The following is a 23276-nucleotide window of genomic DNA, read 5'->3' on the forward strand; positions in this document are numbered from 1 at the left end:
GAATATCATAGTTGATGCTAGCAAAGCAGGCAGTGTCGGATTGATGGGCGTGTTGAATGGACAGGTCCCAGAGAGACAGTCAAGGTCAGGCAGGCACTGATGGAGGAACTCAGAGCACCCAGGATGGCATCTGCTGGCCATCAGAGGGAGAGCCCTGGGTCCAAATGGACTGCTAGTTGGCCAGTTGGAAGCTATGTAAGCCCAAATGTCAGCTCTGCCTCCCTTGCTCCCATCTAAAGCACAGGCCACAGTGCCTGGCAGTAAGAGGCACAAGAGAAAAGAGCAGATGCAGATTCTGCTCTTTATCCGTGTGAGACTTTGGGGGCACCTCATTCTTTGAGTCACAGCTTCTGCATGAGCACAGGATGACAGCAGCGTCTGCTTCCAGTGGCTCTGGAGGGCATTTAGGGTGTTCCCGAGTTGGGGCTGCTGGTCAGACCCCCTGGATGCAAGTTCCCTTCCTTTCACACTGTCTCCCCACCAACCTCCTCCCCCTTCTCCTCCACAGGGAGGCGCTGGCAGGAACCTCCTCTGCTGTTTGACTTTGTAGGAGATGCTCTTTATTGGGGGAATATCTTGCTTTGAGCCTGTCCTCGGGTCCAGCAGAGCCAGGCCTGCAGCCCAGTGTCCAAGTCCTGTCCTGTCCAGGTGAAGGGGCACACCCTCAGAGGTCCCTGCATCCTGCTGTGTGTCAGGCCCTCCTCTTGCTGGCCACTCAAGGCATTGCTCAACCCTCTCCCCTTTTCTGCTCCTGTGTGTTGCTGTGGGGACATATTGCTGACAGATCTGCTAGGTTGTACTTTTGATAGCAGGTTTTGTCTCCCTTTCCTAAAGGAGGATTATTCACTGTCATTCTTTGCTCCCATGTCATTTGCACTGCCTCCCCGTGGTAGGTTATAGCTCTGCATCCCTCTGCTGTCTGGTTGGTCATGAAGTTGGGTGGATATGATGTGTGCCAGTTGCACGCAAAAGCTTTACGAACCATTGTGCATTTCCATAAGCTCTCTTGCTCTTTTCTTTTTCCCTTAAGTGTCCCAAATGTGGGCTGCTTCTTCAGCCTGGGTCTCAGAATGAAGAGGATGCATGAAGCAGTCCTAATCAGAGCCACATAAAACTTTGAGTTGCCATGCAACATAAGCGAGGAAATAAATCTTTGTTTTTGTGAGCCACTGAGATTTGCGGGTAGTTCCACCATGGTATGACCAAGAAAAGAATGATTACCACATTTTCTTTCTGAGTCTTTTTGAAAATGATTTTTAATTTTTTTTTCATCATAGCTGGTTTACCGTGTTCTGTCAGTTTTGTACTGGACAGCATGGTGACCCAGTCACACATACATGTATACATTCTATTGTCTCACATTATCATGCTCCATCATGAGTGACTAGATATGGTTCCCAGTGCTCTACAGCGGGATCTCATGGCTTATCCACTCCCAAGGCAATAGTTTGCATCTATTAACCCCAGATTTCTGGTCCATCCCACTCCCTGCCCCTCTCCCTTGGCAACCACAAGCCTGTTCTCCAAGTTCATGATTTTCTTTTCTGTGGAAAAGAAAAGCTTTTGATTCTTATGTTAGCAATATGCCATAGTTCCTGGCATGTAGCATTATTATTATTATTTTCAAAGCATTCCGAAATTTGGGTTTTTAGTTCTTCTTTGGACCCTAGAGTTATTTGATAGAGATATTTCAGCTATTTCCCGGTTGAAAGGCCATTTTTTTCCTGAGATTGTTCTGCTTTTATTGCCTCTTTTTCAGAGGTCATTAGTTGAATTATGGCTGCTTTTTGTCATTTATTGAAATTTTCTTTGTGGCTTCATATGGTCTTTTCTTCCCTATATGTTCTATAGGCGCTTGAAAGGAAAGTGTGTTTATTACTACTATTGGAACACGGTGATGTGTGTGTGTGTGTATACACATACACATATTCACATGTCTTACTATTTTGTTTGGAAGTATCTATCCTTATTTACTTTTTTCTGTTTTTCATTTTTTAAAAGTCTTATTGAGGTGTAGTTGATGTACACTGTTGTGATAATTTCTGCTGTACTTACTTACTTTTTAACCACTTGCTCTGCCTTAGACTTTAGAGAAGGTTTTTGTCTCTTTTTATTAAAGAGTTTGTATTTCTTGTATCTTCTATAGTTTCCACTTCAAGAAAATATCTGCTGTTGTATTTAGTGCTTAGATACTATACTTTTAATGATTTCATTGTGAATGTAGGCTTTATTATTCTAAAGTAATCTGGATACAGTTTAATGGTTTTGGTCCTGATTTCTGCCTTGTTTGAGAACAAGATCACATTCTTTTCTTACATTAGCCCCCAGCTTTTGCCCACCATTTTCATTTTGTCTGAATGGCTTTACTTTAGCTGTTTCTCCTATATACAGAGTAGAATTGGGTTTTGCTTGGTGAGTCAAGTTAGAGGTTTTCTTTTAAAAGGTGCATTGAGCTCTTTTATTCAAGTAGGTCTGCCATATGATTTTACCTGTCATATTATTTTATGTCCTTTAGCATGTAGTCTGTTTCCTGTCTTTCCCTCTCACCGTGGAATGTTTTTCATTATGCTACTACCCGAATATAACATATCCCCCGTGTTTCCTCCCTTTAGACCATATCTTTGCCCCTTACTGTAAACAACAGTAACGTTACCTTGTCACATTTATTCTCCTTTTCCACCATCCAATACTGTTTTATTAATAGTATTATCTTTTAGTTTTTCTTTATTCTCTTGAATAAACTTAAATGTCTACTTGATAGATCTGCTTATATTATATTTATTTTCTCAGAACAGTTCCTCAAAGAAAATCGGAAACTTATTATACTTTCTATTTTTTTCCTTCTTCCATTTCTTGGTGAGTTATTTCCATGTTATTAGAGATATTAATTTATGTAATATTTTGTCACCTTTAGCCACATATTCTGGTATATGTGTATATATGTGTGTGTGTGTGTATATTTTTTATCTAGTCTTTTTGTTGATGTTACTTCAACCCTTTCTTGATTATCCCAAACTCATATTGTCGTAGTGTCCACAGGAAGGGCTGATGGGAACAACATTCCTGGAGTTTCCTTACGTTTTAAACTCTGCTCATAACCCTTATATCCAAAGTACAGATTGGCTGGCATAAAATCCTTGAAGTCCCTATATATCTTTGAGTTTCGTGGGATGCTCTTTTATTCCCTTATGGCATTAAATGTTGCTGTCCTATTGATGCCAACTGATTTTTTTCCGCTTATCAGTTCCTTGACTTTTTGGATAGGGGAGGAGCAGGTGGTTGCCAGAAGCTTCTTTTTTTATTTGAAATGTCTAATAATTTTACTAAAGCATAGAGTCAGATTCAGAGTACTCTAATTCTGTAATGTAGTGGTGTGGTAACCACTTAATGCTAGTTAAAGCACAGAAGTATTAAAAATAGGAGTTCCCAGGAGTTCCCGTCATGGCGCAGTGGTTAACAAATCTGACTAGGAAGCATGAGGTTGTGGGTTCGGTCCCTGGCCTTACTCAGTGGGTTAAGGACCTGGCGCTGCCGTGAGCTGTGGTGTAGGTGGCAGAAGCGGCTTGGATCCCGCATTGCTGTGGCTCTGGCATAGGCCAGCAGCTATAGCTCTGCTTAGACCCCTAGCCTGGGAAATTCCATATGCTGTAGGTGGGGCCCTAGAAAAGGCAAAAAGACAGGGAAAAAAAAACACAACAAGCTTATGTGAGCACATGTGCCACGCACACACACATACACACACACAATATTATTTCAGGAAGTATGGAGCTGAGGACTCTTAATAATAAATCAATACTACCCCTTCTTCATCCTATTTTCATGGATAAGGGCCCAAGAATAAGAATAACCACTGTCCACTCATCAGATGGAGTCTCTCTCTCTCTCCCCCCACCCCCATTCTGTTTTGTCCATCATCCAATCTTGAGATCTTGGGTTCTGGATTCAGGCCAAGGTTTCAGTCCTTGTTTTGCCACCTCTCTGTGTGACTGTAGGCCGTTCAATCCACCATTATTTTTAATCTCACAAAATAACTTACCTCTTGGGTGTTGTGAGGGTCAGGGAAGGTAATGCCTGTAGGATCGTTACTGGCTGTCTGCCCCTTGATATCGCTGTCATAAGCGTCTCTTCTCCAGCATCCAAGCTCCTACCTGGGGAGTCAGCTCAGATGCTGCCCCAAGGGTCCTGGTCCTGTGGCCTTTACTCGTCTTCCATGAATGAGGGCTTTGCCACCCGCAGGTGTAGATCCTGTTAGCATTCTTTTGGGGGGCAGGCATGCTGGAGAAGGTGCCAGTAGTAGCCCCGGAGCGTGGGTCTCCGGTCCTGTGTTCCTGCGGCAGAAGAGACAGGACAGGGATGGTTTGGTAAGAGGAGCTCCGAATTTTCCAATCGTGGAGCAGAAGGGGCAGAAGGAGCTGAGCTGGATGGGGCCTGAAGACGAGGACTCCCGCGTTCTTCTCAAGGAAGCAGAATGGGTCACAGGATAGAGGAAACGGTGGTTTATTCACCAGGTTATAAAGTCTCTTGAAACATGTGCTTGCTGAGACTCATTAGAGACTCTGATGCTGTGCCCTGAGGGGATAGAGATTTTCTCAAGAGAAACTGTCCTCAGAGATCTTTTCTAGAAGGAAGAATGGTCCACAGCATTTCCCAGAGAAGGTGTGTCCAGGGTCCAAGCCCTAGGCTGACTATTCTGGCCTCTTTGCTGGAATGTGGGCCCCTGTCCTTTGCTTCAGCAGCAACTGAAGCCAACCCTTGGGCTATAAGAACTGTGGTAAAATTGAGCTCCTGGTCTTTATTCTAGGCTATGATGAAGCCTGTATAGTGTTCAGTGTCGAAAGAAGAATTCTATTTTATCTTTGGTCTGTGATTTGTCTTGGGGAAAGTTTTGGTGGAAGTTACACTTTATTTTTTCTAGTCTTTTGATCGTAAGTCTCTGAATGTGTTAGATTCCTAGAGAAGAAAAGGACCTTGCTCTAGTCCACCTCATGTATGTGCACCTTCAAAACAGCCCGGATTAATGGTCATTATGCTAGGACTTAGCCCCTGCTCTAGTGGAGGTTCCTGTGTTTCTATAGAGAACCATGGTGAAGACTGAAAGCTCTGGTTGGGCTTCATCCCAGACTCTGCCTCTTACTGGCTATAGTTAGTAGTGTGTGTGTGTGTGTGTGTTTATTAAAGTATAGTTGATTTACAATACTATGCCAATTTCTTCTGTACAGCATAGTTACCTGGTCATACATACATATATACATTCTTCTTCTTGTACTATTTTCTGTCATATTCTATCCCAAGAACTTGGATAGAGTTCCTTGCACTGTAGTGTAGGACCTCATTGCTTATCCATCCTAAATGTAAAAATTTGCATCTTCCAACCCCAAGCTCCCCATCCATCGCACTCCCTCCCCCTTCCCCCTGGGCAACCACAAGTCTGTTCTCCATGTCTGTGAGTCTGTTTCTGTTTTGTAAGCAGGCTCATTTGTGCCCTATTGTAGACTCCACATGTAAATGGTATCACATGGTGTTCGTAGTTAATATTATGTTGGTAATGGTCAGCCACATTGTAGCACGTCTCTGTGGCCCTCTCAGAAAAAGGGAATTCTTTCCCAGCTGGAGTGAGAGATTTTAATTAGCAAGGACATTGTGTTTCAGCTACACCATGAGGGCAAGGAAGACTATGTCTGACTATGTCTGGGGTGAACTTAGTATTTCCCTGCCCGTACCAGAGATGAGTAGAGAGCACAGCAATTTTTTAAAAAGGCAACACTAGTGAGACTCCTCAGGAATGAGAATGTGGGTAGTCTTACTAGGTGAAGACCAGAGCCAGTGATCTGACAGCTCTCCCAGAGATCTAAGCATCAAATATGTGGTCATCCCTCCTCTGAGCTCCAGTGTTCAGGTAACACCTCCTTTTGCCTTTTGTCCCCCTAGTTGAGAGAGGATGTAACTTCTTTCTGAAGTCTTTAGTCTCTGGGTTATCTCAGAATCTTTTTTCACCTTTTATTTCCCCCTTTTCTCTTGGGGGATATACCTAAATCTCTAATTCCCTATGTTAAATCTTCTTGATTTCAGCATACCTGTTGTACTGTCTGTTTCTGGAGTAGGTCCTTACTGACATTCCAGTTATATAATAGTTGTCATATCCAGTATGATTATGCATAGTCATGATCTATTACAGTTTAGAGACTAATATTTTCCTATCTTCATTTTGCTTTCCACCAGTATTCATTGGGTGCACTTTATTTGACCACGACTGTGAAAGGTATGGTAACATGTTAAGACAGCTCCTGACTTAAGAGGCATGCAACTTTAAACATAGGCGTCAAGTAAAAATGACATTTGAGTAGTGATTTCTAGCCTTAATATGCTGAACCATTGTGATCCTTATACCTTATGACACTAGCAGAGCAGGTATTATCTTTACTATGTGGGTGTAGAAGCTGAGCTTCAGTCTTTCTCAGCTTTCCTGTAACAGTCACTTGCTTAGCTGGGCGATGAACCCCATATTCCTGCCAAAACAAAACAATGTGTGCAAAGTGGTAATTTCACTAACATGACTCATAGTTGCTATAAGATTTCTGAGAAGAGGAATTTCTCGCTGGAAATTGCGAAGGCAGCTTTTTGGAGGGGGATGACATTGGGGGTGCATTTCCAAGCGCATCCTAATTGGGGACTGTAGCCTCCAATGGATGACTTCACGTTGGTTTTAAGGAGATTCTCTTGCTGAAGAGTTTCCCCAGAGCAGCCTTCATGTCCCCATTTCTCAGTGTGTAGATAAAGGGATTTAACATCGGGGTCACGGCCATGTACATCACAGTCATCACTGCATCCTTGAGGCTGTAACTCGTCAGAGGGCGGAAGTACATGCCCATGACTGTCCCATAATACAGAGAAACAACTGTGAGGTGGGACCCACAGGTGGAGAAGGCTTTGCGCACACCCTTGGTGGATGGAACTCGTAGGACCGTGGAAAACACCAGAACATAGGAGATGATGATACATAGTAATGGCACGGAGAAAACACCAACCCCCACGTACATAATCTTCACGTTGAAGTGGATGTCGGAACAGGACAGCTTGAGCAAAGGAGCAATGTCACAGTAGAAGTTGGCCACTTCCTTGTTTGCACAAAAGGAGAGACGAGCCGTGAGCAGAGTGTGGAGGAGAGCATTGGCATTTCCAACCACCCAAGATCCAGCAACTAACAGGACACAAGCCCGTGGGCTCATGATTGTTGTGTAATGAAGTGGGCGGGTGATGGCCATGGCACGATCATATGCCATAGCAGCCAGGATGTAGCTATCCGTGTTAGCCAAGGCAATCATGAAATACATCTGTGTTAGGCATCCCCCAAAGGAGATGGCCTTGCTGTGCAAGAGATAATTAACCAGTGTCTTAGGGATGGTTACAGAGGATAAGAAGATGTCGACAAAGGAGAGGTTGGCCAGGAGAAGATACATGGGGTTGTGAAGGCGACTGTTGCAGCAGATGGCCAGGATGATGAGCAGGTTTCCAGTCACTGTGATGGGGTACATGAACAGGAAGAGGATGAGGAAGAGGGTTTCCTGTTCCTGATGACCACTGACTCCCAGCAGGATGAAATCCAGGGCAGAGGATTGATTTTCTTCCGTCATCGCTCCTTTGTGAAGAAGGGAGGAGAAGAATCCAGAATTATTAGGGACGCACTGTGTCTAACACCTTCTGTATTCACCACATTAGGTCATCTGTGTTTATACTTGGACATGCTGCATCCAAAGACAGCTAATACTGGTGGAAAAGCATCTCTGTTCATCAGTTGGACTCACTGTCAGAAAGCCATTTACCCATGTCTACGACGTGGTCATTGTGAATCAGAAGTGCCCATCCTCCAGAGGCCAGACACCTTGGATTTTAGTATTTAACAGATAATTAAACTTAAATTTGCAAGTGTTAGATACGTTGTTAGGCCTCATGCCAAAACCACGAACATGTCAAAAATACAGTTTGTGTATTCATTTATTCAATATCTATGACATAGTCTCTGCTATGAAGAAACCAGGTTCTCACACTAATTTTTTTTATGCATTATAGGGAAAAGACAGCATTTTGGAGTATTTGAGGAAGGCATTTCATTACAAAGAATGTGTTATACATGGAGCATCCTGGAGAATTCGGTTGTTCTACTGACTGATCCCAGAAGTATTAGGTGTCTACACTGGTGTTATATGATTGTTAATCCGAGAGAAAACTGGGAATGGATTCTAGCAAAGCAAGCCTAGTCACATTCCTCCCCAAGTATCCTGTTTTCAAAGTGTATTTTTACTATGTGTCTTTTCTAAACCCTTAGGTGTATGTAAGTAGAATGCTTTTCTCTTTGGTTTTTCCCTTCCTTGGCTTCATTATTTCCTCGAAGGAGTCATTCGGTTCTATAATGTCTTCAGCTGCTGCTTAGTCAGGTCTATATCTGTCGATGTAACCTCTCATTCCTCTGATTCCACATTTTTCACACTCTAACATGCCCAGCCGAACCCCATCCACTGCACACCCAACCTAAATAGTTGGCAAGGTTTTTTGAAGAGGAAAGCTATTCCTTGTTTATTTTCATCTCCTGCAGAGAGGCTCTTGTGAAGTACTGTTCATTTTGTGTACCAATCAGCTTGCACTCAGTATTTCTTGAATTATATCCAGGTTTACCATATGGGCTTCCCACATGTGGGGTGCTCTCAGGCACTCTCATCCTTCACTTCTCCATCCTGTCTTCTTGATTTCTTCATTTAAAATAATTTGTATCTATCTCAGCTTTTCCACTTTCTGTCTCAGTGCTGTAGTTTTGACCACCATCATTTTCTCTCTGAAATATTGAAATGCTGCCTTACCGGCTAGACTCCTGGTTCCCTCCTCTTTGGTATCTTGCACTTCATGGCCTTGCTAAGTGTTGGAGAGACTGCTAGCTGCTCACCCGAGTCTACTGGGTTTGCTTGTTGGGCACTCAGCTAGACTCTATTTCCTGGCCTCTATGTTGTGGACATGTAATTGAGTTCTAGCCAGTTTACCTGTGTGTTCCGGTTCTGGGCTTGCTCCTTTGCCCTTGTGTCAGTTGAATTAAAATGGCCAGGAGGCTGAATGGATGGTGGGGGTCACAGGGTGGAATGAGCCTGTGTCTTTAGTTCTCTACATCCAGGAGAGCTACGACTCACCAAGAAGACACCTACTGGAATTGTCACATAGGAGAGAAATAAACTTTTATTCTTTTAAACCATGACATATTATTTGTTGTTATTGTCTTTTTAGGGCTACAGCTGTGGCATATGGAGGTGCCCAGGCTAGGGGTTGGATTGGAGCTACAGCTGCCAGCCTATGCCACAGCAGCACAGGATCAGAGCCACGTCTGCTACCTACACCACAGCTCACAGCAAATCTGGATCCTTAACCCTCTGAGCAAGGCCAGCGATCGAACCTGCGTCCTCATGGATGCCGGTCAGATCCATTTCTGCTGAGCCATGATGGGAAATCCCCTTACACATTTTTTTATCCATTTGTTATTGTAGTCCATTAGGTCCAAGTAATTCACATTTTTCTAAAGAACCTCTACTCAGCAATGAATTCAACCTCTAACTAATTCGATCACCAATTCTCATTGTCTCCCATTGTATATATGAATGATATGGGAGGACTTGGGATGCAGATCGAACTAACTTTTCCCTAAGTGTGATGTGCTTTTTCACCTTTGCACCCAAAGGAATTTATTTTCACACTTCCTTGAAATGCCCTTAACTTAAGCCCGCTGCATAAAACACTTGAAGGGTTTCCCTGTTCGTCAACAGAGCAGTATAAACATTTTTTTTTTTTGGTCATGTAAGAAGTAGAAAGCAAAGAGCAAAATGGAGCAAATGCACAGAAATTATGGTTGTCTACAATGAAAATGTAAGGGAATACATGGATAAACTAATTCTTTTCAGGAAGTTAGCTATATATAAATCAATATTAAAAATAATCAGTCCTGGAGTGCAGTGCAGTGCAGTGGTTGACGAATCTGACTGGGAACCATGAGGTTGCAGGTTCGATCCCTGCCCTTGCTCAGTGGGTTGATAATCTGGCATTGCCGTGAGCTGTGGTGTAGGTCACAGACGCAGCTCGGATCCTGTGTTGCTGTGGCTCTGGCATAGGCCAGCGGCTATAGCTGCGATTCGACCCCTAGCCTGGGAACCTCCATATGCTGCAGGAGCAGCCCAAGAAATGGCAAAAAGACAAATCATCATCATCATCATCAATCCTGTTCCAGTACTTCAGTAACAATGAATTACAAATTATAATTTCAGAAAACCCCTATCCACAGTAGCAAGAGAAATTTTAGATTCTAGAATAACTCTAACAAAAGAGCTTCAAGAGTGGTGTCAAATAGGAGTTGCCGTCACGGCTCAGTGGTTAACGAATCCAACTAGGAACCATGAGGTTTTGGGTTCAATCCCTGGCCTTGCTCAGTGGGTTAAGGATCCAGCATTGCCACGGGCTCTGGTGTAGGTGGCAGATGTGGCTCCAATCCCCCGTTGCTGTGGCTCTGGCAAAGGCTTGGCAGCTACTGCTTTGATTCGACCCCTAGCCTGGGAACTTCCATATGCCACGGGAGCGGCCCTAGAAAAGGCAAAAAGACCAAAAAATAAAAAATAAAAAAATAAAGTGTTGTCAAATATTACAAAACTTTATTTAATGAAAGAAAAATGACCTAAAGTAATGTGGAGATAAGCACTGTTAATAGGAAAACTCAGTTCTCCAGTTAATCTGTGGATTTGGTGCAATCCAATCCTTTACACATAGGATATAGCAAACTTATCCTAAAATTTGTGTAGAGGAATGAGGATCCAACAAGAGCTAAATTAATTTCAGACAAGAAGGAATAAGAAGAATGGAACTACCTTATCAGGTATAAACATGACTTACTCTGATAATACAAACAGTACAGTTATACTGTTAGAAGGACTGAAAAATAAACTATGTAACAGACTAGGGAGCTCAGCACAGACCCAGCATTTATGAGAAACTGCTCTATGACACAGGGTGGTATAGATTGAGCAGGAAAAGGATGGACTGTGTATTTAGCAGAGAGTTGTGGGATAACTGGATACCCATTTATAAAAATAATACTGAAAAATAGTATCTAGAGAATTCATTGAAGGAACAAAACTTCAAAATTGTAGAAGAAAAAAGAGAACATGTGTTTATAATATGTAGGTAGGACTTGATTTCTTAAACTGAACACAAAACATGAGACAATACTGTAAAATTTAATTACCTTCAAACCAAAGCATTTGTATGAAAACACAACCCAAAAGAGGGGGCAAGACAGATCATGGATTGAACAAGTTATTTGCTCCACATATATCAGTAAAGGATTAGTATTTGGAATATGCATGAGTCCTATAATCTAGGAAGAAAGGAACCAAAAATATAGTAGGAAATCACAGGCAAAGATGAGAACAGGCAAGTCATAGAAGGGGAAGCTGATGTGGTCAATAAGCAAACGAACAAAAAAGACATTCAACTAAATTAAAAATCAATTTAAATTGTTCATTCAGAGGGTATACAAGTATAAGAGTCTGATAATTTTAAGTGTTGGGAAGAAATGGAAGAATTAGTATTGCCATTTCAGGAAAAATTAGCCCATCTCTGGAAGAGTTGGACTTCGTACACCCGTGATCCAGCAATTCCACGTCTAGATGAGACCCTAGAGAAACTCCGACATATGTGTTCAAGGAGAAAAGGATGAGTGTTGTCATATAGGAATCTTAGATGTGGCCTCCATACAGAGAAATGGTTAAGTAAATTGTGCCCATTTCCTGTTAATGAATCCTGTACAGCAGTAAAGACTAACTGAATTCATATAGTGAAAGCGAGCGAATTCATATAGTGTAAGCGAGCGAATTCAAATAGACAAATTTTTAAAAATAGGATGGAACAAAGCAAGTTACTGGAAGATATAGTCCACATCATACAATATATACACACTTTAATACATAAAAATACAACACACGCATATGTAGTAAAAATATAAATCCTAAATGGGAATATACTGTCCACCCAAGAGATTGCAGTTATCTCTGGAATGTGAGGGAGAAAAATGTAATTTTGGATGGAAAAAAAAAGTATTTTCGAATGCATCTGTAATATTGATTTCTTTTTAAAAAAATGTGAAGCTAATTCGACCAAATCTTATATTTTTAAAATCTAGATGATGAGTTTTGGTTATGTTTCTTTCTCTGTCATTCTGATGTTTTAGTACTATCATCAGCAAATTTAATTTAAAATTAATATTTCACATGTGGAGTGATATTTGGTCTAGAGAGTGGCCATGGAGTTGGATTACGCAGGTACATTTTTCACTGAATGCAGGAGATAAAGAGAGTGTTCCTTGTGAAGAGGCTAAAAAAAAAAAAGGAAGCTATTTACACCGGGAAGGGGGATCCAGAGGCCAAATACAATGCTCATCTAGACTTATTTATAGAGACGTCTGCTTACTGGACCCCAAACTGTATTTATAAAATGCAAATGTGATTGTGTCTGTCTCTCTAAATTTACTCCTTGTCTAGGCATCACCTAAAAGATGAAGTGCAAGTTCCTTATCACGGAGGGAAAACTCAAGGACAAATTGTTCAGAAAATGGAGGGTAACTCCAGGCAGAAATGTGTCATTTACCTTTATCAGAAGCTGAGGATACAGGCAGGGGAATAGGAGGAATTCACTCAGGAAAGGAGGTTGTGGGTTATTTGGTGGTGGGTTTTGACCAACAGTAATTTGTCCTTCCTTTGGTACGAAGGTGGTAGAGTGGATCTGAGCAGAACTAACCTTTGCTGATAATGCAGACATGGAACCTTTCATTTAATATAAGCATAGATATCTGAGCATGTATATTAAATGGCTGATCCATAAGGCAACGTTCTGAATGCTAATCTGGTGCGAGAACAACCACAAGGAAAGAAAAAGATAAGTAATTAGTGTAAGAATAACACTAGGAAAGAAGTGGTAGGTATAATCAATGCAGGAACCAAAGAAACAGGAGACAAGAGAAGAGAGGTTTCTGAGCATAGGGGCTGAGGTTGGAGACCCTCAGTGCTGGATGTCAAGTGTCATCATGGGAAGAAGTGATTTCTGCAAAAACCCTGAGAAAGAGCTGAAGAACCCTGTGCCCCCAAGGAGAGGAGCCAGGAGGGGCGTCAGCATGAATGCTGGGGGCAGAGTAAGAGTCTTGAGTTTGCTGAGTTAAACCAGAGTCCTAGGAAATGCTGGCCACTAAAACCCACTTTCGTGGGACGTGGCAGTGCTCTGAGACAGCCGTCACCTGAGTGTGATGTAGCTGAAGACAAGGGAGGCCACATGTCTCCCCTTGTCATCTGAGTCAGCAAACATACCAAAAAGACATCCTCTGAGTGCTTTGAGACCCTCCCACAGGTCAGCTCATCAGTGCCTTGCCAATGAAAGAGCATAATTTCCTGAAGGAGCCTCTTAGCTTGCACCATTGACTGTGGAGGTGGAGGGAGGAATGTCCTTAGCTCCTTTCTTAAATAATGCACTTGTGTGACTGCTAATGTGCCCAGTCAAACAATATGTCTTTTTCTCTTTTTTCTTTTCTTTTCTTTTCTTTTTTTTTTTATGTCTTTTTTGGGTCTGCGGCCATGGCATATGGAGGATCCCAGGCTAGGGGTCGAATCAGAGCTACAGCTGCCAGCCTACACCACAGCCACAGCAACTTGGGTGCCCAGCCTCATCTGCAACCTACTCCACAGCTCACGGCAACACCAGATCCTTAACCCACTGAGTAAAGCCAGGGATCAAACCCGCATCCTCATGGATATTAGTTGGGTTTGTTAACCACTGAGCCACAACGGGAACTCCCAACCAATATTTCTTTGGAAGGTGGAGAACTCAGGATTGAGAAAACCAAATGAAAATTATCCCTTCCTCATCCTGCTTTGTTTTTTTTTTTTTCAGACAAAGCCCAAGGAGAACAATTATCAGAAGGGAAGAGTCTCTCTCTCTCTTTCTCTGTTTGTGTGTGTGTGAAGGAGAGAGACTGTCACCCATTAGATCTTGAGAACTTGGATTCTGAAGCCAAGGTTTTGAGTCCTAGTTTTGCCACCCTCTCTCTTTGACTTTCAGCAAGTCAGTTAATTATTGTTTTCCATCTGATAAAAGCATGTAGTAATTCTGCTTACCTCTTGAGGTCTTCTGGCGGTTAAAGGGGGTAATGTGTGCAGTGCAGTTGCTGGTTATTTATCTCCTGATGTCGCTGTCACACTCTCTTCTCCGGTATCCAAAGCCCCTACCTGGGAATGTGGCTCAGATGCTATCAAAAAGGAACTTGGTCCTGTGACTTTCTGGCCTCTTCCACAAGGGGACGTTTACAGTCAGCTGGTCTAGCGCATGTTAAAATGCCTCTTGGGAAGTAGGTGTGCTGGAGAAAGTGCCAGCAGTAGTTTGGGAGAGCGGATTCTCTGTTCCTGCATGAAAGATGATAGGCTTGGGATGGTTTGGAAAGAAAAGCCCAAAGTTTCCCAACTGTGGAGCAGAAGGGGTGGAAAGAGCTGCCTGGATGGGGCCTGAAGATGAGGATTCTAGTTCCCTCTTTAAGGAAGCGAGGTGGTCATGGCAAAGCGAACATTTGGAATTATTCCCCAAGGTATGACGTCTCTTGAAACATGACTCCCCCAGGACTTCATTCAGAGCATAGTCAGAGTAATTGTTGACACTCAGTACATGCTGCTCCAGCTATGCCCTGTGGAAACACGATGGTTCTCAAGAGTAATTATTCTCAGAATTCTTCTCTAGAAGGAAAGGGGGATGAAAGCTTCCCAGAGTACATCTCCAGGGTCCAAGGTCTGGGCTGACCTATTCTGGCCTCTTTGTTGGAATGTGGGCCCCTATCTGATTCCACACAAGGTGGGCCCACCCCTCGGGAGCTTCAAAGCCTGGGGTACAGTCAAGTGCCTCATCTTGATTACAGCCTGCAGGGAAGTCTTTCTGGTGTTAACTGCGGAAAGTAAAAATAATTCTATTTCCTCTTTCCCTAGAATTCTACCTAGGAAGGTGTAGAAATTAATACATAAAACCCTCAATTAAGACAGCATCAAGAGGCCAGAAGGGGTATCCCTGTCACCCCATTGCAATAGCAGAGCCCACCAAGCAGACTTTCTCTTGGTACCTGGCAAAGGCTCAGCCAATGAGAGATAGTCACAGCTCAGCCAATGAGACGCCACCACTGAAATCTCACTTCCTCCAAAGGACTGTTTGTTTCCTATAGCCCTCTTGGCTTTTTTCCCCTCTTCTTTAAAATCGTTCTCCTCTTCCTGCTGCCTGGGGCATCTGCACTGTGGCTTAACGAGTTTGCAGACTCAGAATCATAATTCGTTGTTGATCCTGAATAGCCTGCTTCCCTTTTATTTCCTGGAGAAATAAATGGTGGTCTATTTGTTTTATGTCAACAAAGGTTAGAGTGAAAGTTAGACTTTCCTTTTCTAGCACGTTAATGGTAAGTCTCAATTTTCAGAGCTGGAAGACTCTTCCTCTGCTGCCCCCTTGGACCACGTCCTCCTGGGAGAGCACCATTTTAGAGAAGAAATACTCTCTCTGCTCCTCTTTTCCCCAAACCTGTGGCCCAATACCACACCACTGAACAATTTTCATGACTTCCTGGGAAACCAGAGGCATAAATGGAGCAAGAGAGCTGTGATTTGTTACTATCATTTTTTTCCTTTTGGAATTGGAATTCTCTTCAGTGACACTTGGATCTTGGACTGAATGATAGTGATGAGATTGGGCAATGAAAGGAAAGATCACGTCTCCTTCCTCCTTCAAAGTTCAATAACGTCTATGTGAGCCCATGTTTCCCACCTCTGTCCCATAGCTCACCTATTACCAGCACCGGAGGGCCCTCACTGTTTGTAAAAAGTCTAGCCATGTCTTCTGCTAGTTCACAATTCCAGTTTACCTAGCTGTCTGTCTGTTATTTTATATCTCCTGTGTGCTGATATCTCCTGTCAGGTGAGGGGAATGTGTTGGGCATGAAGAGAACTGAGCTCAAATCCTCACGTGCCTCTTTCTGATTGAAGCACGTGAAATATGTGACTTCACATTTTGGAGAGTTTATTTTCTCGTCTGGAAAAGAGGGTTACTATTGTCTGTTCTTCAGGGCTCTTTTGAACATTGAAAGCGATCGTAATGAATGTGATGCAGTAAAAGCACGTGAAGTACACACATGCATATTTGATATGTAATGAAATACCGACTTTCTCCGAAACTGTGTGGCACATTTGGAACCTCCTTTCTAGTGCTCAGGACTTTCTTCCTTGTGTGGGCCATCATTCCATTTTTTTCCGAAACAAGTGTTTGCCTGCCCACTCCACAGTGTTATGAGAGTACAGTAAAAACACACTGTGCTGTGTGCTTTGGTGGATAGAGAACCGAGAGAGACACATAGCTTGACTCACAGAGACGTCAAGTCAGTATTGCCAGGTTCCTCCCATCCCTTACCAGAATCTTCATTCTCCACTCTGGCCCCCTTTCCCGAAATTTAGTCATTCGACAGACGTTCTTGGATGATTTCATCTTCTCCAAACTTTACTTATCACCTCCACTCTGATTCATGCTCTGTTAATTTTGCTGCCAAGTTTCATATCCTTATGGTTAAATACTCTCTTCCATGAGAGTGTGCCACGGGAACTTTTAAAATTTGCCCAAGATGGAACTGCTCTTCGTAAATTACTCTCTTCTCCGTTATCATCAATAAAGGTGTCATTTATTATCATAAAAATTACTACATTCTATTGTTTGTACGTCCACATTCTTTTACACCGAATCTCTTTGTCTATATTTTCACTCACTCCCTCGCTAGATTTTTCTGGTGTACCTGGTCTCACCAATCCCCTCTGTCTCTTACTGGTGTCTCTGTCCAATCCTTCATTAAAGAAAAACACGGGAGTTCCCGTCGTGGCGCAGTGGTTAACGAATCTGACTAGGAACCATGAGGTTGCAGGTTCGGTCCCTGCCCTTGCTCAGTCGGTTAACGATCTGGCGTTGCCGTGAGCTGTGGTGTAGGTTGCAGATGTGACTCAGATCCTGCATTGCTGTGGTTCTGGCATAGGCTGGTGGCTATGGCTCCGATTAGACCCTTAGCCAGGGAACCTCCATATGCCATGGGAGCGGCCCAAGAAATAGGAAAAAAAAAAGACAAAAAAAAGTTAAAAAAAAAGAAAAACACGTATTGCTGCTTCATAAAGAGCTCCTTATTATTACCTATGGATCTCTACCTGTCTGTCAACCTGTCATCACTATTTATCTATTCATAAGGGAAAATGTAGGTTCCCATTGATCTACCACCCAACCTGAAAATTAGGACTTTGGGGATAATCCATATCAAATACATGCTACCCCATTTCCATCCCCTTGAGTCTTTCTTCTTCAATATCCTCTCGTCCTGAATCATATGTTCATCTTTCTCTTGCTTTTATTTTTTTGTGGAGCTTTATTTTTATTGTACTTTTGTTGCATCTATTTCTGTTCCCTGATGTTTATTTAGTGGTTGTTTGTGGTTGTTTATAATCTTATGAAAAATTTGTCAATGACCCCACACAGGAACCATTTCCTCTTCCTTCCCCTTTTCCCTTTCCTCTTCCTCCTTCTCTCACTGCTCTTCCACCTCTTCCTTCTTCTTTCTCTCCTTCTCCTTCTTGGTGATAATACCAAAGAGCCACTCTTAGCAAATTTCAAATATGCAATACAGGGGAGATTCCATCGTGGCTCAGTGGTTAATGAATCCGACTAGGAAGCATGAGGTTGTGGCTTCGATCCCTGGCCACACTCAGTGGGTTAAGGATCCAGTGTTGCCATGAGCTGTGGTGTAGGTCACAGATGGGACTCGGATCTGGTGTTGCTGTGGCTGTGGTATAGGCTGGCGGCTACAGCTCCTATTCGACCCCTAGCTTGGGAACTCCATATGCTGCAGGAGCAGCCCAAGAAAATGGCAAAAAGACAAAAAAAATAAATAAAAATACAATACAGCAGTGTGAACGGTATTCCTGTACTGTACACTAGGCCTCCAGGAGTTATTCTTTCTGAGTAACTGAAACTTTGTACCTTTTGACAAATAGCACCTCATTCACCAGCCCTCTTCCCACCCTCCGGCAACCACCATTCTCTCTCTGCTTCTATGAGTTTGACTATTTTATTTTATTGAAATGTAATTGATTTACAATATTTTATTAGTTTTAGGTGTACGATATAGTGATTCGATATTTTTGTAGGTTATATTCCATATAAAGTTCTTATAAAATATTGGCTATATTTTTTGTGCTGTGCAATATATCCTTGTAGCTTATTTTATAGATAGTAGTTTACACCTCTTAAACCCCTACTTCGTTTTTTTTTCTTTTTTGTCTTTTTAGAGCTGTGCCCACAGCATATGGGGGTTCCCAGGCCAGGAGTTGAATCGGAGCTGTAGCTGCCAGCCTATACCACTGCCATAGCAATGCCAGATCCCAGCCACATCTGAGAACTACACACAGCTCATGGCGATGCTGGATCCTTAACCCACTGAGCGAGGCCAGGGATCGAACCTGCATCCTCATGGATGCTAGTTAGATTTGTTCACTGCTCCTTAATCCTCTACTTCTATTTTGTTCCTCCCCCTTGCCTCTTCCCATTGATAACCACTAGTTTGTTCTCTGTATCTATAAGTTGTCTTCTTTTTATTTTGTTCATTCATTTGCTTTGTTTTTTAGATTCCACATGTAAGTGAAAATATACAATATTTGTTTTTCTCTGACTTATTTCACTCAGCATTAATACCCTGCAGGTCCAGCTATGTTGTTGAAAACGGCAAAATTTCATTCTTACTATGGCCAAGTAATAATTCCTTTGTATATATACTACTTTGTAAAGATTACAGTTGATTTACAATGTGCCAATTTCTGTTGTACAACAAAGTGACCCAGTCATACATATGTATGTATTCCCTTTCTTATATTATCTTCCATCATGGTCTATCCCAAGAGACTGGACACAGTTCCCTGTGCTCTACAGAAGGACCTCATTGCCTATGCAATATAAATGTAATAGTTTGCATCTATTAACCCCAAATTCCCAGTCATCCCACCACCTACCCACCCCTGCCCCACCATGGAGACAAGTCTGTTCTCCATGTTTGTGAGTCTGTTTCAGTGCTGTAGATAGGTTCATTTGTGCCATGTTTTAGATTCCACATATAAGTGATTTCATTTGGTATTTGTCTTTCCCTTTGTGACTGACTTCACTTAGTATGAGAATCTCTAGTTGCATACATGTGGCTGCAAATGGCATTATGTCATTCTTTTTTATGGCTGAGTAGTATTCCATTGTACATATGGACTACCTCTTCTTAATCCATTCATCTGTCAATGGACATTTAGGTTGTTTCCATGTCTTGGCTATTGTGAATAGTGCTGTAGTGAACATAAGGGTGCATGTATCTTTTTGAATGAAAATTTTGTCTGGATATGTGCCCTAGTAGGATTGCTGGATGATATGGTAGTTCTATATTTAGTTTTCTGAGGAACTTCCATACTATTTTCCATGGTGGTTGTGCTAGTTCACATTCCCACCAACAGTGAAGGAGGACTAGCTTTTCTCCACACCTCCTCCAGCATTTGCTATTTGTAGACTTGTTAACAATGGCCATTCTGACTGGCGTGAGGTGGTACCTCATTGTATTTTTGATTTGCTTTTCTCTAATAATTAGTGATGTTGAGTTTTTTTTTTTTTTTTTTTGTCTTTTTGCCATTTCTTGGGCCGCTCCTGCAGCATATGGAGGTTCCCAAGCTAGGGGTCGAATCGGAGCTGTAGCTGCCAGCCTACGCCAGAGCCACAGCAATGCAGGTTCCGAGCCGCGTCTGCAACCTACACCACAGCTCACGGCAACACCGGATCCTTAACCCACTGAGCGTGGCCAGGGATCGAAGCCGCAACCTCATGGTTCCTAGATGTATTCGTTATCCACTGTGCCACGATGGGAACTCCTGTTGAGTGTTTTTTTTTGTGTGCCTACTGGCCATCTGTATGTCTTCTTTGTAGAAATGTCTGTTTGGTCTTTAGCTCATTTTTTGATTTGTTGTTGTTGTTGTTGTTGAGTTATATGAGGTGTTTGTATATTTTGGAGATTAAGCCTTTGTCAGTTACGTCATATACAACTATTTTATCCCATTCCATAGTTGTCTTTTCATCTTTTTATGGTTTTCTTTGCTGTGCAAAGCTTGTAAGTTTGATTAGGTCTCATTTATTTTCGTTTTTATTTCTCTTGTCTTGGGAGACTGGTCTAAGAAAATATTTGTATGATTTATGTCAGAGAATGGTTTGCCCATGTTCTCTTCTAGGAGTTTTATGGTGTCATGTCTTATGTTTAAGTCATTAGGCCATTTTGAGTTTATTTTTGTGCATGATGTGAGGGTGTGTTCTAGTTTCATTGACTTACATGCAGCTGTCCAGTTTTCCCAGCACCACTTGCTGAAAAGACTGCTTTTTTCCCATTTCCCCATGCTACTTCTTTATCCATTTATCTGTTGATGGACACTTAGGTGAACATATGGAAGTTGTGTCCATATCTTGGCTATTGTAGATAATGCTGCTATGATCATTGAGGTACATATATCTTTTTGGATTAGTATTTTTGTTTTCCTTGGGTATATATCCAGGGTTGAAATTGCTGGATCATATGTTAGTTCTATTTTTAGTTTTCAAGGAACATCCATACGCTCTTCATAGTGGCTTCATCAGTTTACATACCCATCAACAGTGCAGCAGGATTCCCTTTTCTCCACATCCTCACCAACATTTTTTTTTTTTTTGGTCTTTTTAAGGCCGTACCTGTAGCACATGGAAGTTCCCAGGGGTCAAATTGGAGCTGTAGCTGCTGGCCTCCACCACAGCCACAGCAACACCAGATCTGAGCTGCATCTGTGACCTACACCATAGCTCATGGCGATGCCGGATCCTTAACCCACTGAGCAAGGCCAGGGATCGAACCCGAGTCCTCATGGATCCTAGTTGGGTTCATTACTACTGAGCCACAATGGGAACTGCTCACCAACATTTGCTATTTGTCATCTTTTTGATAATAGCCATTCTGAGCGATGTGAGGTAATGTATCAGTGTAGTTTTGATTTGCCTTTCTCGGCAAATTAGTGATGTTGAATGTCTTTTCTTTCTTTTTTTTTTTTTGTCTTTTGTCTTTTCGTTGTTGTTGTTGTTGCTATTTCTTGGGCCGCGCCCGCGGCATATGGAGGTTCCCAGGCTAGGGGTTGAATCGGAGCTGTAGCCACCGGCCTACGCCAGAGCCACAGCAACGCGGGATCTGAGTGGCATCTGCAACCTACACCACAGCTCACGGCAACACCGGATCGTTAACCCACTGAGCAAGGGCAGGGACCGAACCCGCAACCTCATGGTTCCTAGTCGGATTCGTTAACCACTGCGCCACGACGGGAACTCCTGAATGTCTTTTCATGTGTCTCTATGTCCCTTTGGGAAAATATCTATTCAGATCTTCTGAGCATTTCAAAATCAGACAGCTGACATTCCCTTGCATACAGTGCTGTCTCTCTGTCTAAGAAGGAGGGCTGGCTACACAGCTTCTTTCCTCATAGAACTTTGTATCTCAGTCAAAAAAGGAGGCCCAACTTTCCACTTTTTTTTTTTTTTTTTTTTTTTGGCAACGCTCGCAGCATGCGAAAATTCCCGGGGATCAAGCTTGCGCCACAGCAGTGACAGTGCTGAATACTTAACCTACTGAGCTTCCAGGGAACTCCTGCTATTTCTTATAGAGCCCTGTCACTGAGTTGGAGGAGGAGGGCTAACCCTCCAGCGTTTTCCTTCCTAGCCAGCTGTCTCTCTCTCTCGCTCTCTCTCTGAAAAAGAGTGCATGCTGGCTATCCAGCATTTCTCCTCATAGAGTCCTGTCACTGTGTAGGCCAAGAAGGCCTGGGTGTTCAGCACAATCTGTTCAGGAAGAATTCTCTCTCTCTTTCTTATTCTTGGAGTGTTGGCCACCTGACATTTCTCCTCAGAGCGCCCTGTCATACTTTCTGAGGTGGAACCTGATCACCCAAAGTTTCTCCTCAGAGAGCAGTCTCTCTCTCCGAGGTGGAGGGCCAGTGAACAGATATTTCCCCTCAAAGAATGCTGACTCTCTGTATGAAGTAAAAAACTGGCTATAAGGTATGATTCCCTGTGGAGAACTCTCTACCTATAAGGTTAAAACCACCCATTTGGCATTTCTCCTCAGAGGGTGCTGTCTTTTCATCCTAAAATGAGGGCTGGCCATGCAGCATTTATTCACACAGTGGACATGTTTCTGTGATGGAAAGGACACTGGCTTCTTGCATTTCTCCTAATAGACCTCTGTTTCTCAGTATGAGCTGGAGGAATGGCCATTTGGACATGTCTCCTCATGGAAGGCTGCTTTTCTGTTTGATAAGGCATACTGACCAACAAACAATTGTGGTCTGTCAGACCTGTCTATGTTTTGAAGTAGGAGGGAGAGCTGCCAACATAGAGAGCTGCTCCCTATATGAAAAATGGAGCTGGGCATCTGCATTTTTTTCTCACAGCACTTTGCCTCTGTCTGGAGAAGAAGATGGGCCATTGGATTTCTCCTCATAAAGCAACATTTGACTTTCTGAGGTAGAGGGCTGGTAATCTGGCATTTTGCCTGAGAGGGTGGTCTCTCTGTATGAGGTACTGAAATAGCCCCTGTGTATTTCTCGGCACAGAGCTGTGTCTCTCTGACTGAAAAATTAAGCTGACCATACAGAATTTTAACTCAGAGAACTCTCTCTGCCTGAAGAAGAGGGCTTGTTGTGGAGTCTGTCTTCTCCTAGAGTGCAGTCTTTGACCGAGGGGAGGTCTGCCCTCCTACTTTTTTCTCAGAAAGCTCTGTTTCTCTGGATGAGCCAGAATGCTGGTCGCTGGGCATTTCTCCTCATAGAAGGCAGTCTTTCAACTTGATGAAACCAACAGACCATCATGCATTGATTTCTGTCAGCCTAAGCTATCGTTGAAGGAGGTGGGCTGAGACTCAGGCATTTTACCTCATCGGCAGCTATCTCCTTGTGTGAAAAAGAGAGCTTGGCATCATGTTTATTTTCTCAGAGAGCTTATTCTCACTCCAGGGAAGAAGACAGGCGATGTGGCATTTCTCCTCATAAAGCCCTGGCTCCCTTTCTGAGAGAGAGGATTGCCCACCTGGTGTTCCTCCTCAGAGTGCATTCTTTCTGTCTGAGGTA

At 42.8% G+C, this 23276-nt stretch overlaps 1 protein-coding gene and 1 long non-coding RNA gene across 3 annotated transcripts in view; one reads left to right on the forward strand and one right to left on the reverse strand.

Annotated features, from left to right (window-relative positions):
* Positions 1 to 5055: 5055 nt before the first annotated feature.
* On the reverse strand, positions 5056 to 10689 carry LOC146398324 (olfactory receptor 1A1-like). Its single transcript, XM_084983138.1, has one exon. It carries the CDS (start codon positions 7629 to 7631, stop codon positions 6693 to 6695), a length of 939 nt encoding a protein of 312 aa, XP_084839264.1. The 5' UTR covers positions 7632 to 10689; the 3' UTR covers positions 5056 to 6692.
* A 12473-nt stretch (positions 10690 to 23162) lies between these two features.
* LOC146398325 (uncharacterized) overlaps positions 23163 to 23276 on the forward strand; it is a 45267-nt gene continuing 45153 nt past the window's right edge. For both annotated transcript variants that reach the window (XR_014821680.1, XR_014821682.1), the window contains exon 1: positions 23163 to 23273. This is a non-coding gene — a long non-coding RNA (uncharacterized LOC146398325). The remainder of the gene's footprint in view (positions 23274 to 23276) is intronic.

Source organism: Sus scrofa, chromosome 12 (genome assembly GCF_054392235.1).
Source record: "Sus scrofa isolate SSC_HxYL_T2T_F1_AM1 chromosome 12, Sscrofa_HxYL_maternal_Yorkshire_Landrace_v2.0, whole genome shotgun sequence".
Taxonomy (NCBI): domain Eukaryota; kingdom Metazoa; phylum Chordata; class Mammalia; order Artiodactyla; family Suidae; genus Sus; species Sus scrofa.

Excerpts from the sequence above, each read along its gene's own strand:
- LOC146398324 (XM_084983138.1), bottom strand. The coding sequence starts at position 7,631 with ATGACGGAAGAAAATCAATCCTCTGCCCTGGATTTCATCCTGCTGGGA.